This window comes from Dicentrarchus labrax, unplaced genomic scaffold, assembly GCF_905237075.1.
Source record: "Dicentrarchus labrax unplaced genomic scaffold, dlabrax2021, whole genome shotgun sequence".
In the NCBI taxonomy this organism is placed as follows: domain Eukaryota; kingdom Metazoa; phylum Chordata; class Actinopteri; family Moronidae; genus Dicentrarchus; species Dicentrarchus labrax.
The window spans coordinates 9,672,126-9,695,889 of NW_026136723.1; the positions used below are offsets into that span (position 1 = coordinate 9,672,126).

The following is a 23,764-nucleotide window of genomic DNA, read 5'->3' on the forward strand; positions in this document are numbered from 1 at the left end:
GGGCAAGGTGCAGACTGCTCATCAGAAACAGAAACAGAAATCCCATTCACACACATTCATTAACTAATTATTAATTAATGGCACAGCATCAGAAGCAATTTGGGGTTCAGTATCTTGCATAATAACACCTAGGTATGCAGAGGGATCGAACCACCAACCATTTGTTTAGTGGATGACTTATCTGGGTTCCACCTGTATGTACCACAGCTGCCCTATATAGACCACACTCAGGACTGATTTCCTGTATAGGTAAACACTTGTTTTTTTCTTTATAGAGCTGATATTTCATGTTTTATCGAACAGATACAGGGCCACTGATTCACACAGACACGTCAGGAATCCAGTTAGAAAATGATTTATTGTTGGGACCATATACTGTTGCAGGGCTTTCCTCAGGTGGTGCGACATCATTCTGCTTCCTAAATAAGATGCCAATGCATATTTGTAGTTTTACCACACAACAAAGGTTGGGGAAGCAATTCTATTTTAAATTTATCTTTGCTTTTTTGCCTTTATTGGACAGGACAGCTGAAGACAGACAGGAAAAGGGGAGAGAGAGAGCAGATGGCACACAGCAAAGGGCCACAGGTCAGACTCAAACCCACTGCAGCAAGGACTCAGCCCCGGCACATGGGGCACCACCAGGTGAGCTACCAGGGTGCCCTGTAGGTTAAATGACTACTTGGTTAAGGTTGGGGGTTACAATAATAAACACGTGGTTAAGGTTATGGAAAGTTCTATGTTTTATTGACCCTTCCATCAAGTTATATTGTATTTAAGCTGTAAATTAATTGAATTGGCCAACAGAGTCAGCCTAGGCTTACATAACATCTAAGGCTTCATGAAATGATTAATTGACTAATCAATGTATCGATGTATGTCGAACAACTAATCAATGAATCAACTCAACATGTTTGTATTTTGTAAGTACATTGATACGGTGATGTTTCTGAAGGTTTGGCCAATACTTCTAAGACTACTGCAGGTGTGTGTGTGTGAGTGTGTGTGTGTGTGTATGAGAGAGAGAGAGAGAGAGAGAGAGAGAGAGAGAGAGAGAGAGAGTCATTAGTTGTGGGTGCACGTTGCACTCTGCAGCACTTGCGCACGCCTTTTACGCTCCGCTCACCTCGCCGTGTAGTAAAGCCTATCCACGCCGCCGCTCCGTCACCAGTCCGCCGGTGGTCTGAGGGACGTCGCTGGCTCCACCGACGAGCACGGCATCGAACACCACCACCACCACCACCCCCCTCCCCTGTCCTCCTCCTCCTCCTCCTCCTCTGGCTGTTGTTGCGCTTCTGCTGCTGCAGCGTCCAAGTTCAGGTGAGCCTCCTCACCCGGCACAACAAGTCCCCCTCTCCGGCTCCATCCCGTTAAATGGGATGTTATAAATGGGCCGCGCAGGATGTGAAGCCTCGCTAGAAGAAGCAGGAGGATGGCTAAACCAGGCTTGTCTGCGGCGGTGCTGCTGCTCCTGCTGGGCTTCCTGTCGGTGTCCTCCGTTAATGCCGGTGAGTTTTACCACAGGTTGACGGGCGATCATCACGAGTAAACAGGGGGATGATGCACTGGCTGAACGAACAACACGCGCTGCTGTGTTAGTATGTGTGGACCAGAGCTGTCTTGTGTGATGCAGTACATTACAGTGTAGCGGATCCCTTTGGATAAGCACCTGGCATGACACATTGTTATGGATGTGCCAGCATCAACATTTGCATCGGCCAGGTAGGAGCAATAAGCTTTGTAATCCCAAAAATGGCTGACACAAGTTAGTCTCACACTGTGTCTAGACTTAGGCAGATGTGGTGCTTTAGATATTTCTAGAAACAAGTGTTATTTTGAAACAAGAAAGATCATCTTTGTTGTACTTGCTGGTTTAAAAAAAAGTTATTGAATTTAAGGGGAATACACTGGCAAAAACTGCATTTAATGTATGAAAATAAGGTTTTAAAACTCCATCAAAGATTAAATAAGAGTTAGAAACAGCTGAGAGAGCTGAAACGAGTAGTTGATTACTCCATTAGTCAATCTTGGTCAGAAAATTACTCTGCAATATTTTGGTAATGGATTCATTCTAATTCTAACAAAAACAAATTGCTGGTTACAGCTTGACAAATGTGAGGATTTCCTGCATTTATTTGTCTTATATGATATATTAGAATATCTTTGGCTTTTGGACTGTTGGTTAGACAAAACAAAACATTTGAAGACGTCTACTACGACTTTTTCTGGCATTTTATTGACAAACCGATTTCTCGATTAATCATGACAGTAATGGCTAGATTACTTTAATCGATAGCGAAAAGAAGTGTTTGCAAACGACAGGGGAGCCGGGGCAGCTTGGCTCCTCTTAATAAGACATGAGCTCACCTGAAAACATGATTTGTGAAATGTATCTAAAATATTGATATTATGCTGTTTCTACCATGCATTTCTATTTTTCTGTATCGTTATAATTATGGATCGTGCATAAAATTTATATATGTATTTCATTAACTGATTATTATATATATATTTATATTGTATAAGGCAAGTAAGCCATGATGGTTTGCACACTGATTATTTGCTGCAACCATTAAGTGTGTTGCCGTTCCCTGAAAACTTTCAGCTTCAACATCCACCAATGTCCTGAAGGGATATGAAACAATATTCGATCAAACAAGGCTGAGGAATACCTATTCAAAGCCCTACATACAGCATGGATTTAATCATCATATATAATGCATGTTGGATATAGTACCTCATCTATCCTTCATGATATTGCATATTTTTAACCTGCAGCGGATTACATTGAAGAAGAACATTCAGCTCAAGCGTAAGATCTTGGTTACATTGTGTCCCGATGATAAGCTCAGAGATGGCAGACAGTCCTTTGAAAAGCTGAAATCTTGGCGATAAGATCATGTGGGATTTATCTCAGCCTCCAGAGATTTGATATTTGGCTTCCTGAGGCTGGAGATGAATGCTGTTTTAAGAGGGAGTTTTGTGATTCTGCAGCCAGCTTTTAGCTCTTTGGCTGCAAACGGCTTAAGAATGGACGTGAATCCCTTTCTGCTACTGTATTGTTTCCGTGTGAGTGCTGGAAGATAAACAGTGGGAAAACAGCTAGTCAAACAGGGAGCCATGGCAATGTATCACACACAGACTTGAACACACATATCAACAAACACACACAGAGCCAAACTGAGAGAGTTTGGCCCTCACCAAAAAAATGATTTCCCCAACTATGTCACACTCCAGTTTTCTCTGCTGTGTTGTGGTGATTGTGTTAGCATTGGACAGAGAAACAGAGAGTACATTCTCCTTCCTGTAATACCATTATTTGACTTTCCGAACAAGTCGGAGGCAGGGTGTTCAATATTTGCAGAGGTGTGAGACAATGTGACAATCTAATTAGCAAAAAGTGAGAGACTGCAGTCCCTGCTCGTAATCTGGCAAGTAAACAGAGAGAAAGAATAATCGGATCACACAGACACACTCTTTTAAATAGAGTGGAGAAGGTAATGCTTGGACATAAAAGATACATACATACATACAGAGCAGCAAAGTATGGAAGCAAGACTATTCTGAATGATGTAATAGCATGTTTTTTTATTGTACAAATAAAAAGGAGCATTCATAAACAATGAAGTGCACCCTTGCTCAGCTCAACAGACTCAGGAATCCTGCCGTTACAGCCACTTGGTCTCGTATGACCAGTAGTCTTTTGTGGCTAATTTGGGTTAATGTTAGCAAACTTTATATAGAGATGTATGCATATTTATCAGGCAGGCTTGTTGTTCGCTTTGTTAGCACAAAATGGAGGAAACTTGTGAGCCACGCTGAATTCATTTTGGATTCTTCACCATGATAGAGAGATTGTTGATAAAGGGAAGGCGATTTGCTGTGTTTTAAACATGCAGCTGCCGGATTTAAAATCACCTGTTAACTTGTCACTCAAGTGAAGCAGTGGAGGCACCACATGGTAGTTTAGGGTTAAGCTATGCAGTTTAGTTTAGCTTTAATAACTGATAGTTACTGACTGGACATGCTCAGAACCGCCTTCCTGCAAGAGCATTCCCAAAAAAGTTAAGCATTTTTAAAAGTGGCTGCTGCTGCCACCTACAGGTGTCAGGTAGGAAGCAGGTGCTTCTGTGAACGTTGGAGTTGGTACAACCCACCCAAGAATCCACTGTATGTACAATGGAAATTACTGATATTACCAAAGACTTCTACATATTTGGATAATTTACCATCATCTGAAGTCTGGTGGAAATGTTTTCCCAGGCTCAGTTATTCTTCTGGTTGTCCCTAAAAGCAGTTACCGCCGTCCTTGCTTGCTCTTGTTTCTGACCCAAGATGCCCACCCCCTTCTGTTTGATAGGTCAAAGCCAGGCGGTTACTGCCAGATGTTTAGCATTGTGAACTTTGGGGCGGCAGAGCAACATCTGTGCATATACATGTGGTCAGCAACCGCTTCAATACCCTTACTGCCGCCATCCAAACCGCTTCCCCTCTGCCGCCTTTCTCTCATTGAAATGACTGGAGGTGTGAAATTATTATCCATTATCCTAATGTCCTGTTGTTTTCTGTATTAGTGATTATAAGTATAAGTGATTTTTGGCCACTTGGGTGCGTGACCACTTTCACATATGAGTAGTCATCCACTGTTGATATAAAAATTTTGATTATAGCTGGTTTAAGACACAATTGTCCAGCATTTACAAGGAAAGACTCAATTGTGGCAGCACATGCAAATTATATGGAATAGTAGTTTTGTTAGGAGAGGAAAAAAACACATTTAAATGAACTGGAATTTGTATATGTGCTTGTCCATTGCGAGTATTTACAGCACAGAACAGAATAAATAAAATATATTGCTAATCCTGTGTGTGTGCATATGTGTGTGTGTGTGTGTGTGTGTGTGTTCTAGTGCAGTGTCAAGGTCTGACTCTGACGTTGCGCTCACTAGTCAGGCTCATGGGAAATATAGCCCAGACTCTGATCATAGAAGACCTTGCTTTGCTCTCAGCTCACACACAAACACACACACGCCTTACCACTCTGGCCTCCCTTTACAAGAAAGAAAGTTAAGCAAGACCGTAATTATAATAATAATCCATCATAGTTAATCTCCTGATCAACAGACATTGAACACCGAATTCTGGGATGTGAGTTCTTTTAGCTCAAACATTAAAATCAATTGGCGGTATGACAGAGGAAATACATCCTGGTGAGTCAGACTTTAATGAGATGTGCGTGGGAGAAAGAAGAGAGAGAAGAGAGAAGAAGGTAAAGATGTGTGTGTGTGTGTTTGCGTGTGTGTGTGTGAGAGCGAGAGAGAAACACCAAGACGAAGACAGATGAGAAAGAGAGGCTTTTCAAGGGAAACACCAAGAGATCTGTGTGGTTAATTAGGCCTGGGATTAATGAAAGCAGAAAGATTCATTTGTAGGAGGAGAAGAGAAGAATTTAGGAAAGGTGGGGCAAGGGAGCAAGAGAAGAAAGAGTTCAAAGAGTGAGAGAGAGCAATGGAGATGGGAGTATGTGTGTTCAGGTCTACAATGCAGCATCTATTGTATGTATTACAAGTTGTACCGACTCAATATTCATGACCTGTCTCTTCTAATTTGTTTTCTGTGGCCACGTTGCATGTGCGTGTGTGTCAGACGCCATGCTGTCAGCTCCACTCAATGTGACCATCAGAGAGATTGAGGTCAACTCCGCCGTGGTCACGTGGGAAATCTTGGAAGGGGACCCCGTTATCGGATTCGCCATTACCCAACAGGTACCTTTATGTGTTTCTGAGAGGGCGAGACTTTTGGACGTAGTTTAGATCAGAGGTTTTTGTAAAGGAGGGAGAGACACATGAAGCAAAAGAAATGACCTCAGGTGAAAGAGACAGGTGCATGCCGGTGAATCTAAAAACAACAGGAAGTAATTTACAGTTTGTTCTGCTCACCATCGTGGTCAACAGATGCAGCAGTGGCTGTGACACACAGCTCGTTGGGGATATTAAGGTACCTCAAAACCTTAGTGCCTGAATGCTGCAATTAGCTTCACAAAATGACACTCCCTTTCTGCGTCATAAACACACATACATTATACAAACATTTTTAGATTCAGTGTGACTTATATCCATCACCAATAAATGTCCGTAAATCTGTTTAAAAATCTTAAGAGAAATTATGTTGCTTATAACTCCAGAACTTGCCCAAGAATCCTCACATTTTTAAGTTTCCTTTAGTAATCCAATGATAGTTGTGTGTACATCCACGGGTACACTGCCGACAGGAACTGCTAATTTGGCATACTGCTAATGTTGCAAATTCATCAAAATGTAAACATACAGGCTATAAAAAAACAGGGCTCAAGTTGTTGATATAGTGCAGGAGGTGGCGCTCTGTTCATGCTCAGTGGCGCATGAAGCCAAAAAAAAGCCACTTCCCACTGCGAAGAAATTACCCGGATGAATACGTACGCCACAGTAAGACTTCTGCTCGCTGGTTTCCGGTTTATCCCTCTGTTCACTTAACAGAGGGATAAACCAAGATTCTTCTGAATCTTCCAGACTTTAAAATGTTATCCAAAAAATAATAATTATCCACCGTTCCACACCCGCTTATTTCACAATGTAGCCTTATTCTTTTTGGGCCAGCGTGCATCACGTGACAGTGCTGTAATTACAGCGACTATGTCAAATTGGCTTCAAAGTCCGGTGCACTTCCTGGGGGCTTGGTCCATGGCAGTATTCCTGTATATCTCCTGTTTACATCTCTCAAAGTGTTGTGGGTACTGGAGTTCCAAAACTCAGAGCATGATTATCCCCCAAGTAGAAGTAAGACCTAATAATAATAGTAGTAAAAAAAAAGGCATTAATATTAACTTCAATCAATATGTGTGGATGTAACTAATCGTAACTATCGATCTGTTTTTTGTTTTGTTTTGTTTTTTGCATCCAAATAGCTTTAGATACACTTTCAGCTGTACATTTAGTCTGTGTGCTGTTTAAATAGTTTAAGAAAATCCTTCTTTAATTGCCCGGTAAATAAAAAAACCCCAAGGAGAGTTATTCTTGATCCAGCACAAACCAATTGACCTGAGTAAGCAGTCCTAGCTGGATAATAAGGTACATTTCAAGCAGAGCGCACATGGCCAGAGAAGCACTCTGTTTCTTAAGCTTAATTACACTGCAGGAAAACCCCTTGGAGGCTTTATTTCAGCTTTTTTCCCAACTGTTAACCCAGAGAGATGCTATGCTTTCGCACCATATCAGCCCTACCCAGGGGGCAGTTTGTTGAATTTTCACAAAAGGGATCGTCGGCAGGAAAATCCGACCAACAGAAATTTGTGTTTGATAATGAATGCATCCAAGGAAATTTTGCTAACAAGTAGAAAACTCTTACATTGCCTTAAGGGAGAACGATAAAGCCGAACCTTTAGTTAAAGTGATACAGGGTATTGATTGCATATATTGTAACTTTGGGCACAATGTTATCTTGAAAATACAACATTTTAATGTCAAAGAAATGAAAAGGAGTAACATTTAGAATCAAACCCCACTCTTAATCTGTGGTTACAAAATATCAAGTGGTTGCCTGATGCATAACCCTGAGCTGTGACTCCTCGGCTGAGGTGGTGCCAAAGAAAAGAGAATTTCCCTACAGGGATCAATAAAGTATCACATTACATCGAGCCACCTGGCCTCTGCTTTTCTCTTCCTCGCTTGTCTGCAGAAGAAAGATGTACGCATGCTGAGGTTCATCCAGGAAGTGAACACCACCACGCGCTCCTGTGCATTGTGGGATCTGGATGAGGACACGGAGTACATCGTTCATGTTCAGAGCATCAGCATGGGAGGCAGCAGCCCCCCCAGTGAGCCGGTCCTCTTCCGAACGCCCAAAGAGTCAGAGAAGATGGCGTCCAAGAGCCCAGGTGAGGGACCATAAGACATTATTATTCGTTATCCTTCTAGTGTCAAACTCTCCACATACATCATTCTGCACAGTGAAGGGGGACTTGAAAAATACAGTTTACAGTACAAACGCAATTACTTTAGGGGAAGCACTGGTACTGGTTAGTAAGAAGTTCATGTGTCCCTGATTCTATCTTCATTTACAGTTTCTGGAAGCTCAGAATGCAAACTACTGTGATCAGTGTCCTCTTGGTTCCATGGGGACATAAAAAATGTGTGCAAAAACCCTTAAAGTGATGTCTTCCTTTGCAAAAATTCATGCATTTTTTAGTGAAAGCTGTCAAAAGCCAAAACCGACTGACAAACGCGATAAGCCTGACACAAACAGTATGAGTTTTCCCTTCTGTAGAGCACATGCTACAAACACATACACAGGCAGGTGGATTATTAATAACTAATACACGCAAGAGCACACGAACGCAATTATAAATCTGTCGTACTTCTGTTCTGATGTTTTTCCCTTGCTGACACACACAAACCTACATGCACAGATTTTAATAGCAGCTTTTAACCAGAGGCGGTCACTAGTCAGAGTACTAATGTTCTGTTTGTGTTTTCATGCTTCATCGTGACAACGAAAATGGTTATTTGAAAATGTAATACACATAAAGAGAAAGAAATTGCTGTCTTTGTGAGAACCGCTCCCCACCTACCATACAATGTATTGTTCTAATTCTCAAATGCAGAGGCTGCTGTTATCTGGAGCAGCTTGCAGTACTTCCAATTTTATCATGTCCGACCCAGTTACAGTGCCGAGAGCAGCTGCTTCAGAGGGACACAGCAAATGCTAAATGCTCATCGAGAGGAAACGGGGGACATGAGGGAGCAGTGTATTCCCTAGAAACACCCTGTGTGGGAGCTTGTCGAGGTCCTGGGGGGGGTAATGTTAAATGACATTAACACTGACAAAGCATTTTGTCTCTTCTGCAGTATTTAAGTGACATTTCAGGCAGTAAGTGGCCATTTTTCCTCCAAATGACCATTTGTCTTGTTCCTACTCTTGGCAAGCTTTCTGTTCTCACACAACACTGCGACAGTAGCAGACTGACCATAAAAATTCTTAACAAAGATTGAAACAATGGGCTCAGAGGTAGACAAAAGTAGGCTTCTCATTTTATCGGCTGAAATGACAACTGTAGCTGCTGTGTTGTTATAAATCCCACTGCTTTTCTTGGATAGCATTCAAGTGTTAGGATTGCTCAGGTGCCCATGCTCACACGAATGGGAGAAGTTAGCATTCAGTCCTCATGCTGGAAAGCTTTCTGCCAGAAAGGATGTGGTTGATGTTGTGAAAGGGCCTATTCTAGATGATCTTTTCATAAACCTAACCAAGTATTACTGTTAACTTAACCTATGCAAACTGCTCTATCAAGCTCTTTAAACTGCATCACCTGTAGGACTGCAACTAGTGATTATTTAAGATAAGATGGATAAAAGATAGACTTTATTGATCCCACTCTGGAAATTCATTAGAAATATAGATTAATCTGATGATTTCCCCATTAGTCTATTAGTTGTTTGGTCTATAAAATGTCAATAAATGGTGAAAAATGTTAATCACTGTTTCCCAAAGCCCAAGGTGATGTCATCAGATGTCAATCTTGTTTTGTCCACAACCCAAAGATCAGTTTATTGTTACAGAGAACTAAAAAAGCAGAAATTATTCACATTTGAGAAATCAGAGAATTTGGACATTTTTTGCCAGATTGCCAGATTTTATTCACTGTGGCTAGCTAGCATTAGCTGCATGAGCTGGCTTAAAACAATAACTTTCTAAAAGGGGTCTCATGTATGCACTTGATGGCCACATGACACCGTGTTAAAAGCCCGAGACTAAAGCTGCACGCCCCGGGCAAAAAGTCAGCATCCTCACCAGATGATGATACGTGCAAGACATGAAATATTGCAAGAGGCTTCGATACAGTGGCAACACACTGGATGTTCTAATCATGAACAGGGTTTTTTTAGTGTAACCTTTTTTCCACACAAACTAATGTAGTTAGTTAATGACATTTTGCTCACTGGCGTTAGAAGTGATGCCACTGTATATAGTGAGCTAGTTAGCCTGACATGCTAGTGATAGCTGCTTATGTTAGAACAGACAAACACATTGTAGAATCAATTCATTACACCTGTGATCTTGTGTTTTTAGTTTTGGAAAGGCTTTGGATGAAACTGATCAGATGACAAAAACAGTCCCAGCTTCACAAATTAGACGTCACCAAGTCTCAGTTAAGCACACAATTGGGAGCCACTTGATTAATAAAAAAAATCTTGTACCAAGTTAATTTATTAGAGGAAAATTCAAAATATTGACAGTATTGGACAGAAATATTTGTCACAATATATGTTGCGGTGTATGTGAGGTCATGTGACATAGGCATTTAGTGGGACCGTTTGTCTTGATGTTGAGGGGCTGACTCGTTTAGTTTGCTCCGACTTTGATGGAAGTTCGCTCTGTGTGTGTGTGTGTGTGTATGTGTGTTTATGGAAACATTCATTAGCTGTCCTGATTAAATCTCCCAGCCATTACTGCTCTCCTCCCCTTCTAAGCAGGTATTAATCAGCCTGACACCATTTAGTATCTGCAGGCGCAATGCAACACAACACACAATCTGTGTGTGTTTCTGTCTGTTTGTCTTTCTTTGTATCTCTGTGTCTGTAGCTTACATCCAGTTACATCAAAATATTGCAAAAGTCCTGGATGCACTGAATTTTTCATAATGTAGTACAATCTTTGGTGGCTAGTGTTGAGATATAATGTTTAATGTTGGTTATTACATTATACAAGGAGCTGCAAAAGCTTTCTACATCAATCTTATACAGCAGCACAACATTACAGAGCCTCCTGTCAGAACTGTTTCAACTGTTAATTTATCTCTGACAGTGGGGCAGCAGCAGCCTGCTTCACATTTACACACATTTCTCCAGTACAACCACACTGTTCTGTTCGTCCTAGTAGTCTTTAAAACAAAAAGCTTTAAAAGGTCCCGTGTGTAGGATTTAGTGGCATCTAATGATGTGATTGCAGTTGTGAACTCACTCACTTCACCCTCCCTTTCTAAGCACAAGAGGGTAACATGGTGGCTGTGAAACACGCCAAAAAAGGGATCAGTCCTGTCTAGAGCCAGTGTTTGGTTTGTCCATTCTGGGCTACTGTTCAAACACGGTGGACTCCATGGAAGGCGACCTGTGGCGTCTGTAAATAAAAATAGCTCTTTCTGAGGTAATGAACACAACAATTCTTATTTTCAGGTGATTACACACTAATGTAAACATATTGATGAATATGATATAATGTTTCTGCCAATAGATCCTCTGAATGTTACACACTGGACCTTTAAGTTGTGAATGGCTGAGGCATGTAGGCCTACTTATGTGAATGAGACAGGCCACGCTGAACTGCTAGATTATTTTTATGGCTTGATATTTTACATATAATGAAGAGTTCCAATTACAACCACTGTATACACACTTGTGAAGAGTAGTAGACACACAAGTCAACAATGATCTAATCATTTGATTATAGCCTAATTAAAGCTACTTCGATTATTGCATCTGCCATGTACAGTAATCAGGTTATGTGGCTTTTATCAAGGCATAACGTGATTAACAGACCAACTGCTTTACCTGTCAGTTTTTTAAATTGCTCTCTTTTTATTAATACAGCTTTGTGTAATTTCTTTCAATATTTTTATTCTGCATACAGGGTCAAAGGTCACAGAACTGAAAGCAAAGTGGTGTGTTTGACAAACAATGGGCAAGTTACTTGAAAAATGAAATCAATTACACAGTTCTCATGACTTACTAATTACTTGCTGTTTACAGGAATTACTTTCCTCATTACTTTTACTTTTGTTGTTGTTTGTCAGCCCAGCTTTGTCAAAGTTGCCACCAAACCACTCCAAATCCTCCACACACATCATACCTCTTTGTTAGAAATGGAAAATGAGGGGCGCCCAGAAAACTGGTAGAGTTGGCCTTGAACCAGGTCCTTGCTGCAGCAGCCAAGGGTTCGACTCCCACCTTTGATAAGTGTCATCCCCTCTCTCTATTCAAAATGGTACTCCACAAACCAGTGGGTGTCACGATAGAGTTTCATTAAACTCCTGTCTTACAGTTTAACTATCGACTATGGAACACAACTCAAAGCTCATATAATATCACATATTTATATAATATACAGAGAGATGTAGACCTTAACTTTCAGCTTAATGTCGTACCCAACACAGGCATATCTGATTCAGAGAACTGTCCATCAGAGGACTGCCCTCGAACAGGAACATGTAACCTGCCATTACCAACTTTATAACAGCAACCTCCCCTCTGTCAAGCCTGAGGCTTCAGCTTTGGCTCCGATGAATCACCATGGCAACAAGAGACCTGAGAGCAAGCTGGACCACAGCAGCACCACCACCCTCGACTCATTCAGACACCAAAACAGGATGGTGACCGCCTGGTATTATAACTTGAAGGCCAACCCTGTGGGTTCTTGAGGCTTCCTCCTCCTTTGCAAACCCTTTAAAATGCAACCAAAGACAGTTGAGTGACAGTGATGTCTTGATGCCATCCCTTTGATATTATACAATGCTATGCCAAGGAAACCACCCCCTGGTTGCAACAGGGAGCCAGTTACACCAGGGGAAATGTGGGGTAGCACGAGACCTGCTGTTGGCAACAGAGAGCGAGAGGTTGTAGTCCAGGCTGTGTTCAAACCTCTAACCCTGTGATTGGTGTTGTGCTGCAGCTGCCAGAATCCCGTCAGCAAGAGAACAACAGTGAATGATTGGGTTTGGATCCAGCTCTCTTTGTCTCTGTGGACCTCTGCTCTCACTTAGCTTTAATTACACTGACCAGAGTGGAGAATTTACACCGGGCAGCCTCTCTGCTCTCCTGTCGCCCTGTTTTATTCTTTTTATCTTTCCCTGCAGAGGTTCAGAGTGATGGCAATTTCACATCTTCTCTCTGGGACAATGAATCGCAGTGTCCTCAGTGGCACTTTGTTGACTCTTTTGTGTGTGTGTGTGTGTGTGTGTGTGTGTGTGTGTGTGTTCTCTCTCCAGACGAGGTGACAATGGAGGAGTTTGGTCACGCTGCCCAGCTGAGGGCTGGAGAACTCATCATCATTGTAGTGGTGCTCATCATGTGGGCAGGTAATATTCCTTTTCAGCAACGCACATTTATCACTGCAGGAATCTGCTGTCTCTGGGGCAAAGAAGCTCTCTGACTGAGGTTCAATTAAGAGACAAACAGTCTGGTGGAAGTGTCATCTCTCTGTGATCACTATTTTGTGCCCTGCAGGGCTTTTGGGATGATGGGATCCTGGCCAGAAAACATTTTTTGGTGATCAGAACACATTGAATCTAGCTTTAAGGTATTTAAACCCATCCAGATACACAGACAGAATGTATCTCAGTTTGAGATTCAGCATCAGATTAAGGTTTTTTCCCAATCAATCAAATAATTATGTTTGGAGGCATACTACAGGATTTTCCTAAAAACAACGTATAGTGTAGACTCCTACAAACATAATCCCTTGCAGTCTTGACATCTGACACACTAGAAGTGTGTGGCAGTGTCTGTATTTGGCAAGATCATGCCCTTTGCCTGTATTTTCTTATTTTGTTGTGTCAGGGACCTTTCTGGGAGTCAACCTTTGGGCAGCTCACAGTGTGTGATGTAGCAACCAGATTACCTCGCTGTCTCTATCTCTTCCCATTGCTCCCGGTTTGTGTTTAAGATGCAGATCGAGCTACGGGTCTGTGTGTCAGTGTCTGTTTGACCAAGGGCGGACAGGTTGAAGCTATGCTTCAGTGGCATTCTCACAAAATCCAGAAATATGGCACCTGGCTGCAGGGTTGTGCAGAGGTGTGGTTGTGTTTATTTGTGCTTTAGAATGCAACCGCTGTGAAACAATCATCGAATAACAATTTATTCCTCTGACTTATTGCCTTGTTCCCGCTAATGTCGCTCCCTCTCCTCATTCATTCTCTATGCTGCTTGACCAAAAGGTACTTTCTGGCTCAGTCAAGCCGGGGAGCAAGGGCCAACTTTGAATGGTGCGTGTACAAACACCAATGGGCAAATCCTGCATAGTATGCCTTAAACTTTATTGTCCCCAGATGGGTCATTTGTTTTGCAGCCAGGTGAAACAGAACATAAAAACAAACTTAATGAGATACATAAAATAAATTCATATACATAAAACATTCCTTATCCAAATAGAGGGTCTAAGGATAGAGGATGTTGTCTGTTGTACAGATTGTGAAGCCTTTGTAAGCAAATTTGTAATTTGTGATTTTGGGCTATAAATGTCCTTACCTTACTTAAAAGTTTACTTTTCTGCTAATACAGTATAGAATTATGAAAAGAAATGTATTCTGTTAACTGGTTCCTTCCTGGTAAATAAGGATACTTTCTATGGTATCCAAGCTTTACATAAACAGTGTGGTCAGTCACAAAGTCACATTTCCATCATCTCAACATACAGTAAACTGTTACTGGCGTTCAATCAGTTTTTTCTGTTGTTTCAAACTACAAGACTGTAGCTGCTTCCTATTTAAGCCTCCTAGTCATTAGCTCTGTGTTGCAATTATCCTTTTGTGCATCTCAGCACTGTTTTACAGTTGCACATAGCTATAAATATTCCTTCCGAACCCACTTCACCAAGTGTAATGAGATACAAATATGGCCCAAATCCCTATCATGGCATATACAGTAACAGCAACATCTCCCTCGCCAATTACCTGTGAGAGGACGAGAGAGACAGAGGGAGATTCAAAGAGAGTTAGAGAGGGAGCAGTGAGGGAAAAAGAGTGAAAAACGGAGCTATGGAATCACAAGAAGAGGAAAAAAGGAGGGCAGGGTGGTGGAAAAAAACTGAAAGTGGAGGAGGCGAATTGTGTTTTTCAGCTTTTAATTGGGCCTATGGGGCACGCTGGGGGATATCACAGTGAGATATCCCATCTTGGCCTTTGGTTTTGCAGTCATCAGATGAGCAGGGGCTGACATAAGCATAACAGCCAAGACTGAAGCCCGTTCAGGCCAGATTCCTCCTGCCTGAACCCTCCACGCGCTCCTCCACCATCATGAATTATTCTCTCTCTTCTTTTTTGTGCTTGTTCTCTATCTCTCTCTCTGCATCTATCTCCCCTCTGCCATGTTTTTAATCTTTCTGACTGAAGGCAGGCTTAACATAGCTATCTTATCATCAAGTTCATATCTCCTTCTGGATGTTTCACTGTATTCATGTTTCTCTAACTTCAGTTTGGTCAGCGTTACTGACACATCAAAAGACAGTTGGATAAATCTGTCATTGAAAGAAATGTGTTGCCGTGTATTAATGTTTCAAGGTGTATATGGCTTAAAACCAAATTCAAACGAGTGAATAACAAATGGGCATTATAGAGGTTGAATATAAAAAATATATATACAACAGTGTAGTGGCTTTAATTGCTTCCTTTCAGCTTGATTCAGGAGCAGATTAATGCAAATTCAGGATGCTGTTAAAATTGGCAAAACAATTTCCACTCAGTGTCCACTTACTCACATTGTTCTGGGGCTTTTGGTAATATCACATGGTCCAGATGGAGTTTGCTCAGTTGTCATGGAAGTGAACTTTTTGTTCATGTTAAAAGTTCAAGCAAAAAGATTTGAAATTGAAAATATGTGATTAATGCAGGCAGGATACAGCTAAATTAAATTGTATTACTAATCCTTTAAGGAAAAGTTTGACATCTTTGGATATACGCTTATTCACTATCTTGCCAAGAGTTAGATGAGGAAATCTTACATGTGAAGCTACAGCCAGCAGGTGTAGCTTAGCTTAGCATAAAGACTGGAAACAGAGTGACACAGCTGGTTCTGTCCAGAGGTAAAATAATCTACCAGCACTTTTAAAGCACACTAAAACAGTGTTTTTACTAAGAAAGGTATTTAAGTGTTAAATAGACTGCATTTATATAGTGCTTTTCTATCTTAACAGACAAAGTGATACAATTCTGCCTCTCATTAACTCATTCACACACCGATGGCATTGCAAAGCACTGGCCTTGGGGTTTGTGAAGATAAATGAATACAATAAACTGTATGGCAATATACATATCTAATAACATTTCCTAAACTAACCCAGACATGACATGACATAATATCATGTGACACAATGACATCAAGCGAAACCCTAAAACCATTAGCTCCAAGGTTCCAGCTCTAATAACGGATCTTGCATTTTAACAAAGGTTATTATTCTAACAAATAATTATTTTGTCTATTTGTCTCCCAGGGGTGATCGCCCTGTTTTGTCGTCAGTATGACATCATCAAAGACAACGAGCCCAACAACAACAAGGACAAAGCCAAGAACTCCTCAGAGTGCAGTACTCCAGAGCACCCACAGGGGGGGCTACTGCGCAGCAACGTCTAAGACCAGCCCTGCATAGCCTTGTGCAATAACCAATTCCTCGAACCTCAGGAAAGGTGAGGAACAGCAAATATTAATTGACTGTCATCTGCAAAAAAACTCATCTTCTGTGATACATATAAATCCTTTTTTCTTGGTTCTATATTTATTTCTATTTTTTCTTCCTTGATCCATTTTTTTATTATGCTTCTGCAACAAATTGTTCCCGTAACTATTTAAGTTTCAGCTTATCCTAAAGCAACCATCTCTTCATTCATTTATGGTTAACTGTCTGATACTCACATATAACAGTTGACCAATTGATCATTCGCCAACCTGTCTCCTAAAATTGGGTTCAATCATAGCTTAAAACACAAGTAGGCGCAGCAGGTCTCTGTCTGAACTCAAGAACCCATTGTTTAAAGAACGACTAATGTTTTAACTGTGTTGCAGTTTCTCTAGTGCTAAAAAGGGCAGCTTAAAGGTCCAGTGTGTAACATTTCGAATCGTTGTGTTTTCGTTACCTTAGAATGACCTGTTTATCTACAGAGGGAACGGGTCCTCTTCCACAGAGTCTGACATGTTGAACTAGGCCGTTCACATTTTTCGCAAGTTTTGCCGCCACCATAGATTCTCCTACCCACTTGGAAGGAGGGTGAGTTGAGTGGGATTCAATTGGTTGCAGTCTGCAACCTCACCACTAGACGCCATTAAATCCTACACACTGGACCTAAAACAGGTGTAGCAACAGTAGTTATGGGGTCCAGGCATTTAGCGAACGGCCAATTAGAAATAATAAAAAAAGGGAAGACATGACAAAATGAGACCTCAGAAACAACTTTGGCAAATAACACAAAACACTACCATGACTATAGATTCTTTGACATAGTAAGTACTTTTGTTTCCACTCTTTGAGATATCTGTCACTTTGTCTCTCATCAAGTACAGTACATTTGTTTCTTCCAGACCCTGAGACCAACAGAAAGCCATTCCCAGACACCATCGTACTGAGGAACCGATAAACCATTACAGAAACTCTTCTCTACACAATGAAGAACTCTTCAAAAATAATGGACACAAATCTGACTTTCCAGAAAGGCTGCAAATGGTTGAACAGGAAACCGAAGAGGACAAAACTACATTTATCTTTGTTGTGACCAAAAGTGAACTGTAGCCTGCTTTGAGTGGACAGCAAATATATGGCTGTCAGTCAAAGCACTGGAGGGGGCGTGATTTCTTCTTGACAAGAACTGCTTGATTCATATGTTCTGGTTACTCTTCCGTCAGTGGCATCAAATCCCAGGAGCGGATCATCAAACATGAATGAGTGTTTTTTTTTTTTCAACTTAAGGTTTGTATCACTGGTCAGAGGTGGCAGAAATGTGGGTTGCCTTGTAAGAATAGCTGGTCCTTCTGGTCCAGGTATCAGTCAGCACACAACTAAACAAGCTAAGCTCTGTTTTAAACCAAGGACTTTCTCTTTTTCTATCTCTCCAACCACATATCTTCCTTTCTGTCTTTATTACACCCCTCTGTGTAGCAGCGCATCCTTCTACCTGTCTTTCTGTGTTGGTGTCTCTCTAATAATAACATTGCCGTTTGGTGCTCCTCCTATTGTGATTGTTTGAGCCCTCACAATCCCAATCTTGAGCACGGTATCATTTTGTTATTGGGTCAAAAATATAGCACACTGGGTATTGTCTCCTGTCTTTCTCTCTCTGTGTGTCATCAGTTAAATGATGCATCTGTTTTTCTCTCTCCTCTCTGAACTGGAACCTTAACGCCCTTGTCAGTTCAGGGATAAAATCTGACACATTTTTTACAGCGCCCCATATTTTCCTTATACAAGTTGGATGACACTGTCTGAATACAGCCATGATTCAGACAAAGTTCAAGAATTGACCAGGCAGTCTCTCATCACAGTGGTGCCTCAGTCCAAATAAAAATTTTACAACTTTGAAATTCAGAAGTTAACTTCAGCGTCAAACTTTTAAAAGACTGGCATGGCTGGAAAATGACTGATGTAGGTTTAAATTGAGGTTTATTGTTCATCACTGCATATTCAGCACCATATGCTGCCTGTGGTCTGCAACAGGATGTGCAGGGAATAAAGATGGCGATATGCAGGGCATTATTCCTAATGAAATGTATACACTGGGCAAAGTTTGGCTGGGTTTTCTCTCTGGTTTGGCTGAAGACCAGCAGTGATGGCAGGCTGAAGAAGCACACAGATGATCCACTCAGCTGTGTGGCTCAACCCTGTTTTGAAATGTAAACCATTTTCTCTCAGACCCCCTTTGGAACTGTCATTAACACACATCATAAGTGATCTAGGACTGTAATGGGATACAGAAAAAAAAGCATAAAAGCCAGGTGTAAAAAAATACCTATTGCCAACACTATGTAGGCAGTAGGCTACAATTAAAGCACGAATATATAATCTACAAAATAATCCATGTACATTGCACGGCAGTGTATACAAATGAAATACAGCATGCGTCTCCCTCATAAATCCTGAAAGGTTTATGTCCAAATTTATTGCAAAAGTTCCACCTAAGGTAAAACAGGGAGATTCCCTGTTTTACCTGAGGTGGACAGTAATTCTTCAAGCTGATCCACGTTTGCAGTATGGTGCTTGCCATTGTGTGGGACAGTCGTTGGGAGAGTTTTAACTAACAAGTATCCTTACTAACTATATTATATAGTCATTTAAAAAGTTAAAACATTTACTGGTTGCATTTGTGTTTGTTTACTGTTGGTCAGACAGCAATTTGGATGGCATTTGTCAAAGTTTGAAATTTTATAGGGGAAATAAACAATTTAAGGGAATATTCTATATTTTCCTTTTTGACAAAAAATCGAATGAAAAGACCAAAAACAATGACTTGATCTCATTTAAATGCCAAGTGTTCTCTATGTAGCCGAAGCCTTATATGTAGCTCATGTTCCTTTCTTCCTACAATGAACATTTGTAGCACTGTAGTTTATTTATTTACTCCTGTTTAAGTAACATTTTAAACTAGAAAAAAAAAATTATATTTGTGAGCTGGTTTCAAAGAATTATATTTTCAGTAGGAAGAAATGGGCTTATGAGTACAACTGATTGTCTAGGGAAGTTAGAACGTATTTAGAGATGGACTAACAGATTGTGGGTTTTGGATTTTTCATGGGATTTGCTGACAAAATATAGAATAATGGCACCCTATTCCTTAAACGCAAAAACAAACATACAGATCAATCAACGAGGGAAATCATTATTATTTGCAGCCCTAGTTCCTGAGCACACTCGGACATCCTATTATAAAAGGAGAATTCATAGAATACATATTCATAACCTTGCCATTTATGCAGTTACCACTTCATCAAGGGTTTTATGTGAAGGAGCAAAGGACTTATCAAGCTAAAGATAAAGCTTCATTATCTTCTTTGTGGCTTCCTGTTCAATTATGATGTGCTATCCACATAATTGCAAACTTATTGGACTCCAACCCTTGAATACTGACGCTTACCAGTTGAGTTCACTAAAAAGTCAGACAGAAAAACACTTCGAAGCTGAACTCAGCAGAGTTGCTGCCATATTAGAGATAATAAGTGAATGTCTGAATGCCTCGCTGGTTGAGATGACTGCTAATCAGCACCACATACACACACAGACACACACACACGCTGAATTTAAATACTGCCGTGCGTATTTGAATACTGCCCTGTGCTAAGAAAGACAGCCATTAGTTTCTCATCTCAGTCATCAGTTCTGCCACCATACCGAACCCTCACAATGCCATCCATTTTCACCCTCTCCCATCTTTATCAGTCTCCCTCAGCCACCCCCAGTCTCCCATTTATGACGTTCCCCTCACTTTCTCTGCTTCTGTCGCAGTGCTCTCTTCCTCATATATCACTTCACCCTTTCTCGTTTCTCCCATTCCCCAGTCTTCTCCTTACCCCCAGCTTCCCTCTCCCGTTTCTCATTATATCCATTCTCAGACTCCCGTTAGCAGCTTTCTCCCTCTCCACATCAGCTCTTCTCTCTCTCTCATTCGGCCCCGGCCCACTGCCTTTCCCTTGCTCCTCTGCTCATTTATCACCTTTACGTCTCAGACCGGCCTGGATGGACACTCCTCCTGGTAAACAAGTAAGGCAAAATAGACTAGAGGGAGAAGGAGAATGAAAGAATCAATGAAAGAGGAGAAGTGACGGGAAAAGTAGAGATAAGATAGGTAAGGAGAAAGAAGCACTTTTGTAGACTATTAATAAGCACATAAAGGGTGGAGTGTGCTTTTTAAGTGCTTTTAAAAAGGGGGAACAAGATTCATTAGATGTGAGAGATTCACTATGGTTTGGGATGTTTGTGTGGATTTCTTGAAGCAATGTGTGTGACGGCTGTAGTCAGAGTTGTTTTCAGCATTTAAAGAGGTGTTTTTTAGCCTTTCCAAAATCAAAAACACAAGGAACAGCATGTTTATCTGCTCTAACATAAGCTGCAATCATTAGCACAGCTAACGAGATTACTACCTACAGTAGTAACCCAATACATCACTGACGAACAAGGTTACATTATTTTGTGGAGTTTCTACTCTAAGTACTACTAAGAACTAAGAATTTCAAGCGGTAATCAACCATTTTTACTGTAAACTAAGCAAGACCAATTGAAAACACTTTAAAATCGTTAAAAATAAAGGTAAAATTAAGGAAAAACGATTAATAATTAACCTAACCCCCCTTAAAAATCGTTCGTCGACCTCCAGTGATTTAACGTGTCACTCTGTTACAGTGACGTACAGGTGTACAAAGTGAAACCAAACAACAGATTCACACACAAATCTCACAAACCATACGAATGGCTGTAAAAGAAGCAAGTGACTCAAGTGGTGGTCTATTAAGTGACTCAAGCTGGTTATAGAGAGACCATTGAGAAGGAAAGTACCTGCACACAAATTAAGAAAAAGAGACTGAGACTGGGATTTTTGAAGCATATGATACTTCAGGCGTTGACAGAAGTGGGGCATCATGGCTGGCCTGTAGAACACAGCAGAATTAAAAACCAAGCGCGTCTGACAAAGTGTACACTGGGGATTTGAATGTCAAGCTTTTTCCAAAGGGAGTGTAGCTGGGAGCGTCTGAGGGAGCCTGTTAGAAGCCGGACTCAGAGCGGTTGTTGTTGCTCCATCTGCACAGCTTGTTTCTATATAGGACTACATCAGAATTGCTTGTTGGATAGTGGAGTAGGTTTGGAAACCCTAGTGCAACCCTATGAAAATATCCCACACACAGATATCACACATCCCCCCTGAGCCGGTTTTTCAGAGTGTGTCCATTCAGACCAACTATAAACACACACGTGATCGGAAAACACATTGTACGAACTAGTTCTGAGTATACCTCTGCTCTTACTTTAACATTTGCTTTTTAAAGGAACAGTCTACAACAATTATGGAAAGTCCAGTCAGATGTGATTGAGGCTAGAAGTTTCCCTTTGCTTCCAGTCTTTGTGCTAAGCTAGGTTAGCCTGGATCCAGAATAGTTCTGGTGTTGTGGCTGCATAACCGACCAATTAGAGCTTTGAGGGCAGGATAAACATAGGGATGCCATATTTCTACATAGCTAGATAGCTTCCTAGCTACATGCATGAAAAATAGCGACACCATAATGGTGACCGATATGTCAACAAGCATGGATGAGATTGATGCAGCTCAGATAGAACAATATAACCCCTTTCCAACTATAAATCAGCTAACATTAACACAATGTCAAACTGAATGAATGGAGGGGAACAAAATGGCAATTCATTCTGGTTATCGGGCCAAGACTAACCATATCTAGAACTTACTTGAAGATGTTCTGAGATTAAATTCACAGTGACTTTCCGAAGGGTCTGACTGTTCCTTTAACTATTGATGTTACACTCTCTGAAATTATCAGCTGCATCCTCTCTAGCCTTCTGAAATCAGAATAACTTTGTTCTCTCTCTCGTGATCGATCAAAGGAAACAAACCCCGTTGATGTTCATGCAATCAAAATGAAAAAGTGCACTTTTCTAAATTTCTCATTAGACTGGGTCCATGGGTGTTAACATTATCTGGATCATTGAACATTAATCTGATTTAGTGGGTGATACGAATGTGCTTAGTAACTGTAATACTACTCAACCTGAAGTGGTCATTTTCCTGTAGCGGTCTAATCCAAGCACACACAATTAAACACTCACTCATGCACCAAGTCCATTCTCCGGCTGGCTGCGGTCCAAACTGACACATTGGGGGGAAGCAGCAGAAGGCAAGCCTGGCTCAGACAGCTCTGTCTCTGTCTATCTGAAGCTGCAGGAGGTGACTCACCAGCTGCTCAAGGTGAACATCCAATGAGGCATGTGCGAATATGGAGCCTGAGACCGGGAGAGAGACCTAAAGACAGACAAAGAGAAGGGAGGATGAGTCAGAGAATCAGAGGGTATACAACTGGGAGTGACAGACACAGAGGGAGAGAGAGGATCATTACACCCAGTGGGGTTTGCAGTGTGGAGTTCAGGCCAGTATGATGAGCTGTTTGAATGAAAGCACGGGTGTTAATGGGTTGTGGAAGAATGCGGGCACAAAGTCAGTCAAGATTTGAACTTCAGGGTTCGTCGTTGAAGCAAATGTGACAGAAATGTATTAAAAAATATAAAGGATAACTAAAGAGTGCATACATAGGACCTTAAATGTATCACATTGCCAAATAATATCAAATCAATTCTAACCCTTGAAGCAAATTATATTTGCTGTAGGCAACTTTGCCATAATTTCTAGGTTTTAGTTAATCGACACCCTGGGATTTTTTCAAAAAAATGCTTTACAGTCTTTGCAAACTGGGATTAATTTGTTCATGTGGATGTTTTAGGGCCTTACAATACTTATAAAACTATAAGACTTAAGGAATATTAACGTAACAAATAATTCAGTGATTTTTCTCCCACTGCAACACCGTGAGCTTTTCAGTAACACTTAAACCTTAAACTGAATTTATGCTTACCAAATGCCAACGGAAGACTACAAAAGTGGTTAAACTCATCCCATTCACACTGGTTTGCCTGTACTGTAGATGCCTGGATGAGTGACTATTGAGAACCTTGAATAATCACCCTAAGGTCCAACACACAGTAAAGAATAGGGCCGATTACTTATGGCATATATTTGTACTTTGTGTCGAAGCAAATAACCAAGAAGCATGGATTTACAGCAGAATAATGGAGTCAGTGTTTTATGTACAATCATGACGTCTGTGTTTGAACCATTTTGATGTTCATGGGATAAAACCTGTTCATGAGGGCTAGCATGACTCTGCTATCGTTCACACCCATGGTATATATACTATTTCTATAAAAATATAAATGTCTAATTATGTATTAACACAGGAAAGAAATAAAATATTTTCGATGCACCA

At 40.9% G+C, this 23,764-nt stretch overlaps 1 protein-coding gene across 4 annotated transcripts; it reads left to right on the top strand.

Moving 5' to 3' along the window:
* Nucleotides 1-191: 191 nt before the first annotated feature.
* Nucleotides 192-23,764, top strand: fndc5b (fibronectin type III domain containing 5b). Of its 4 annotated transcripts, XM_051390531.1 has the most exons (7): nt 198-645; nt 1,172-1,508; nt 5,646-5,764; nt 7,713-7,911; nt 13,015-13,104; nt 16,233-16,425; nt 17,315-23,764. In XM_051390531.1, the coding sequence occupies exons 2-6, from the start codon at nt 1,433-1,435 to the stop codon at nt 16,370-16,372; spliced, it is 624 nt and encodes a 207-aa protein (XP_051246491.1). In that variant the 5' UTR covers nt 198-645; nt 1,172-1,432; the 3' UTR covers nt 16,373-16,425; nt 17,315-23,764. The 4 variants fall into 4 exon arrangements, with proteins under 4 accessions (XP_051246490.1, XP_051246491.1, XP_051246489.1 ...); XM_051390529.1 differs by lacking the exon at nt 1,172-1,508; XM_051390530.1 differs by lacking the exons at nt 1,172-1,508; nt 13,015-13,104 and having other exon boundaries at nt 192-645.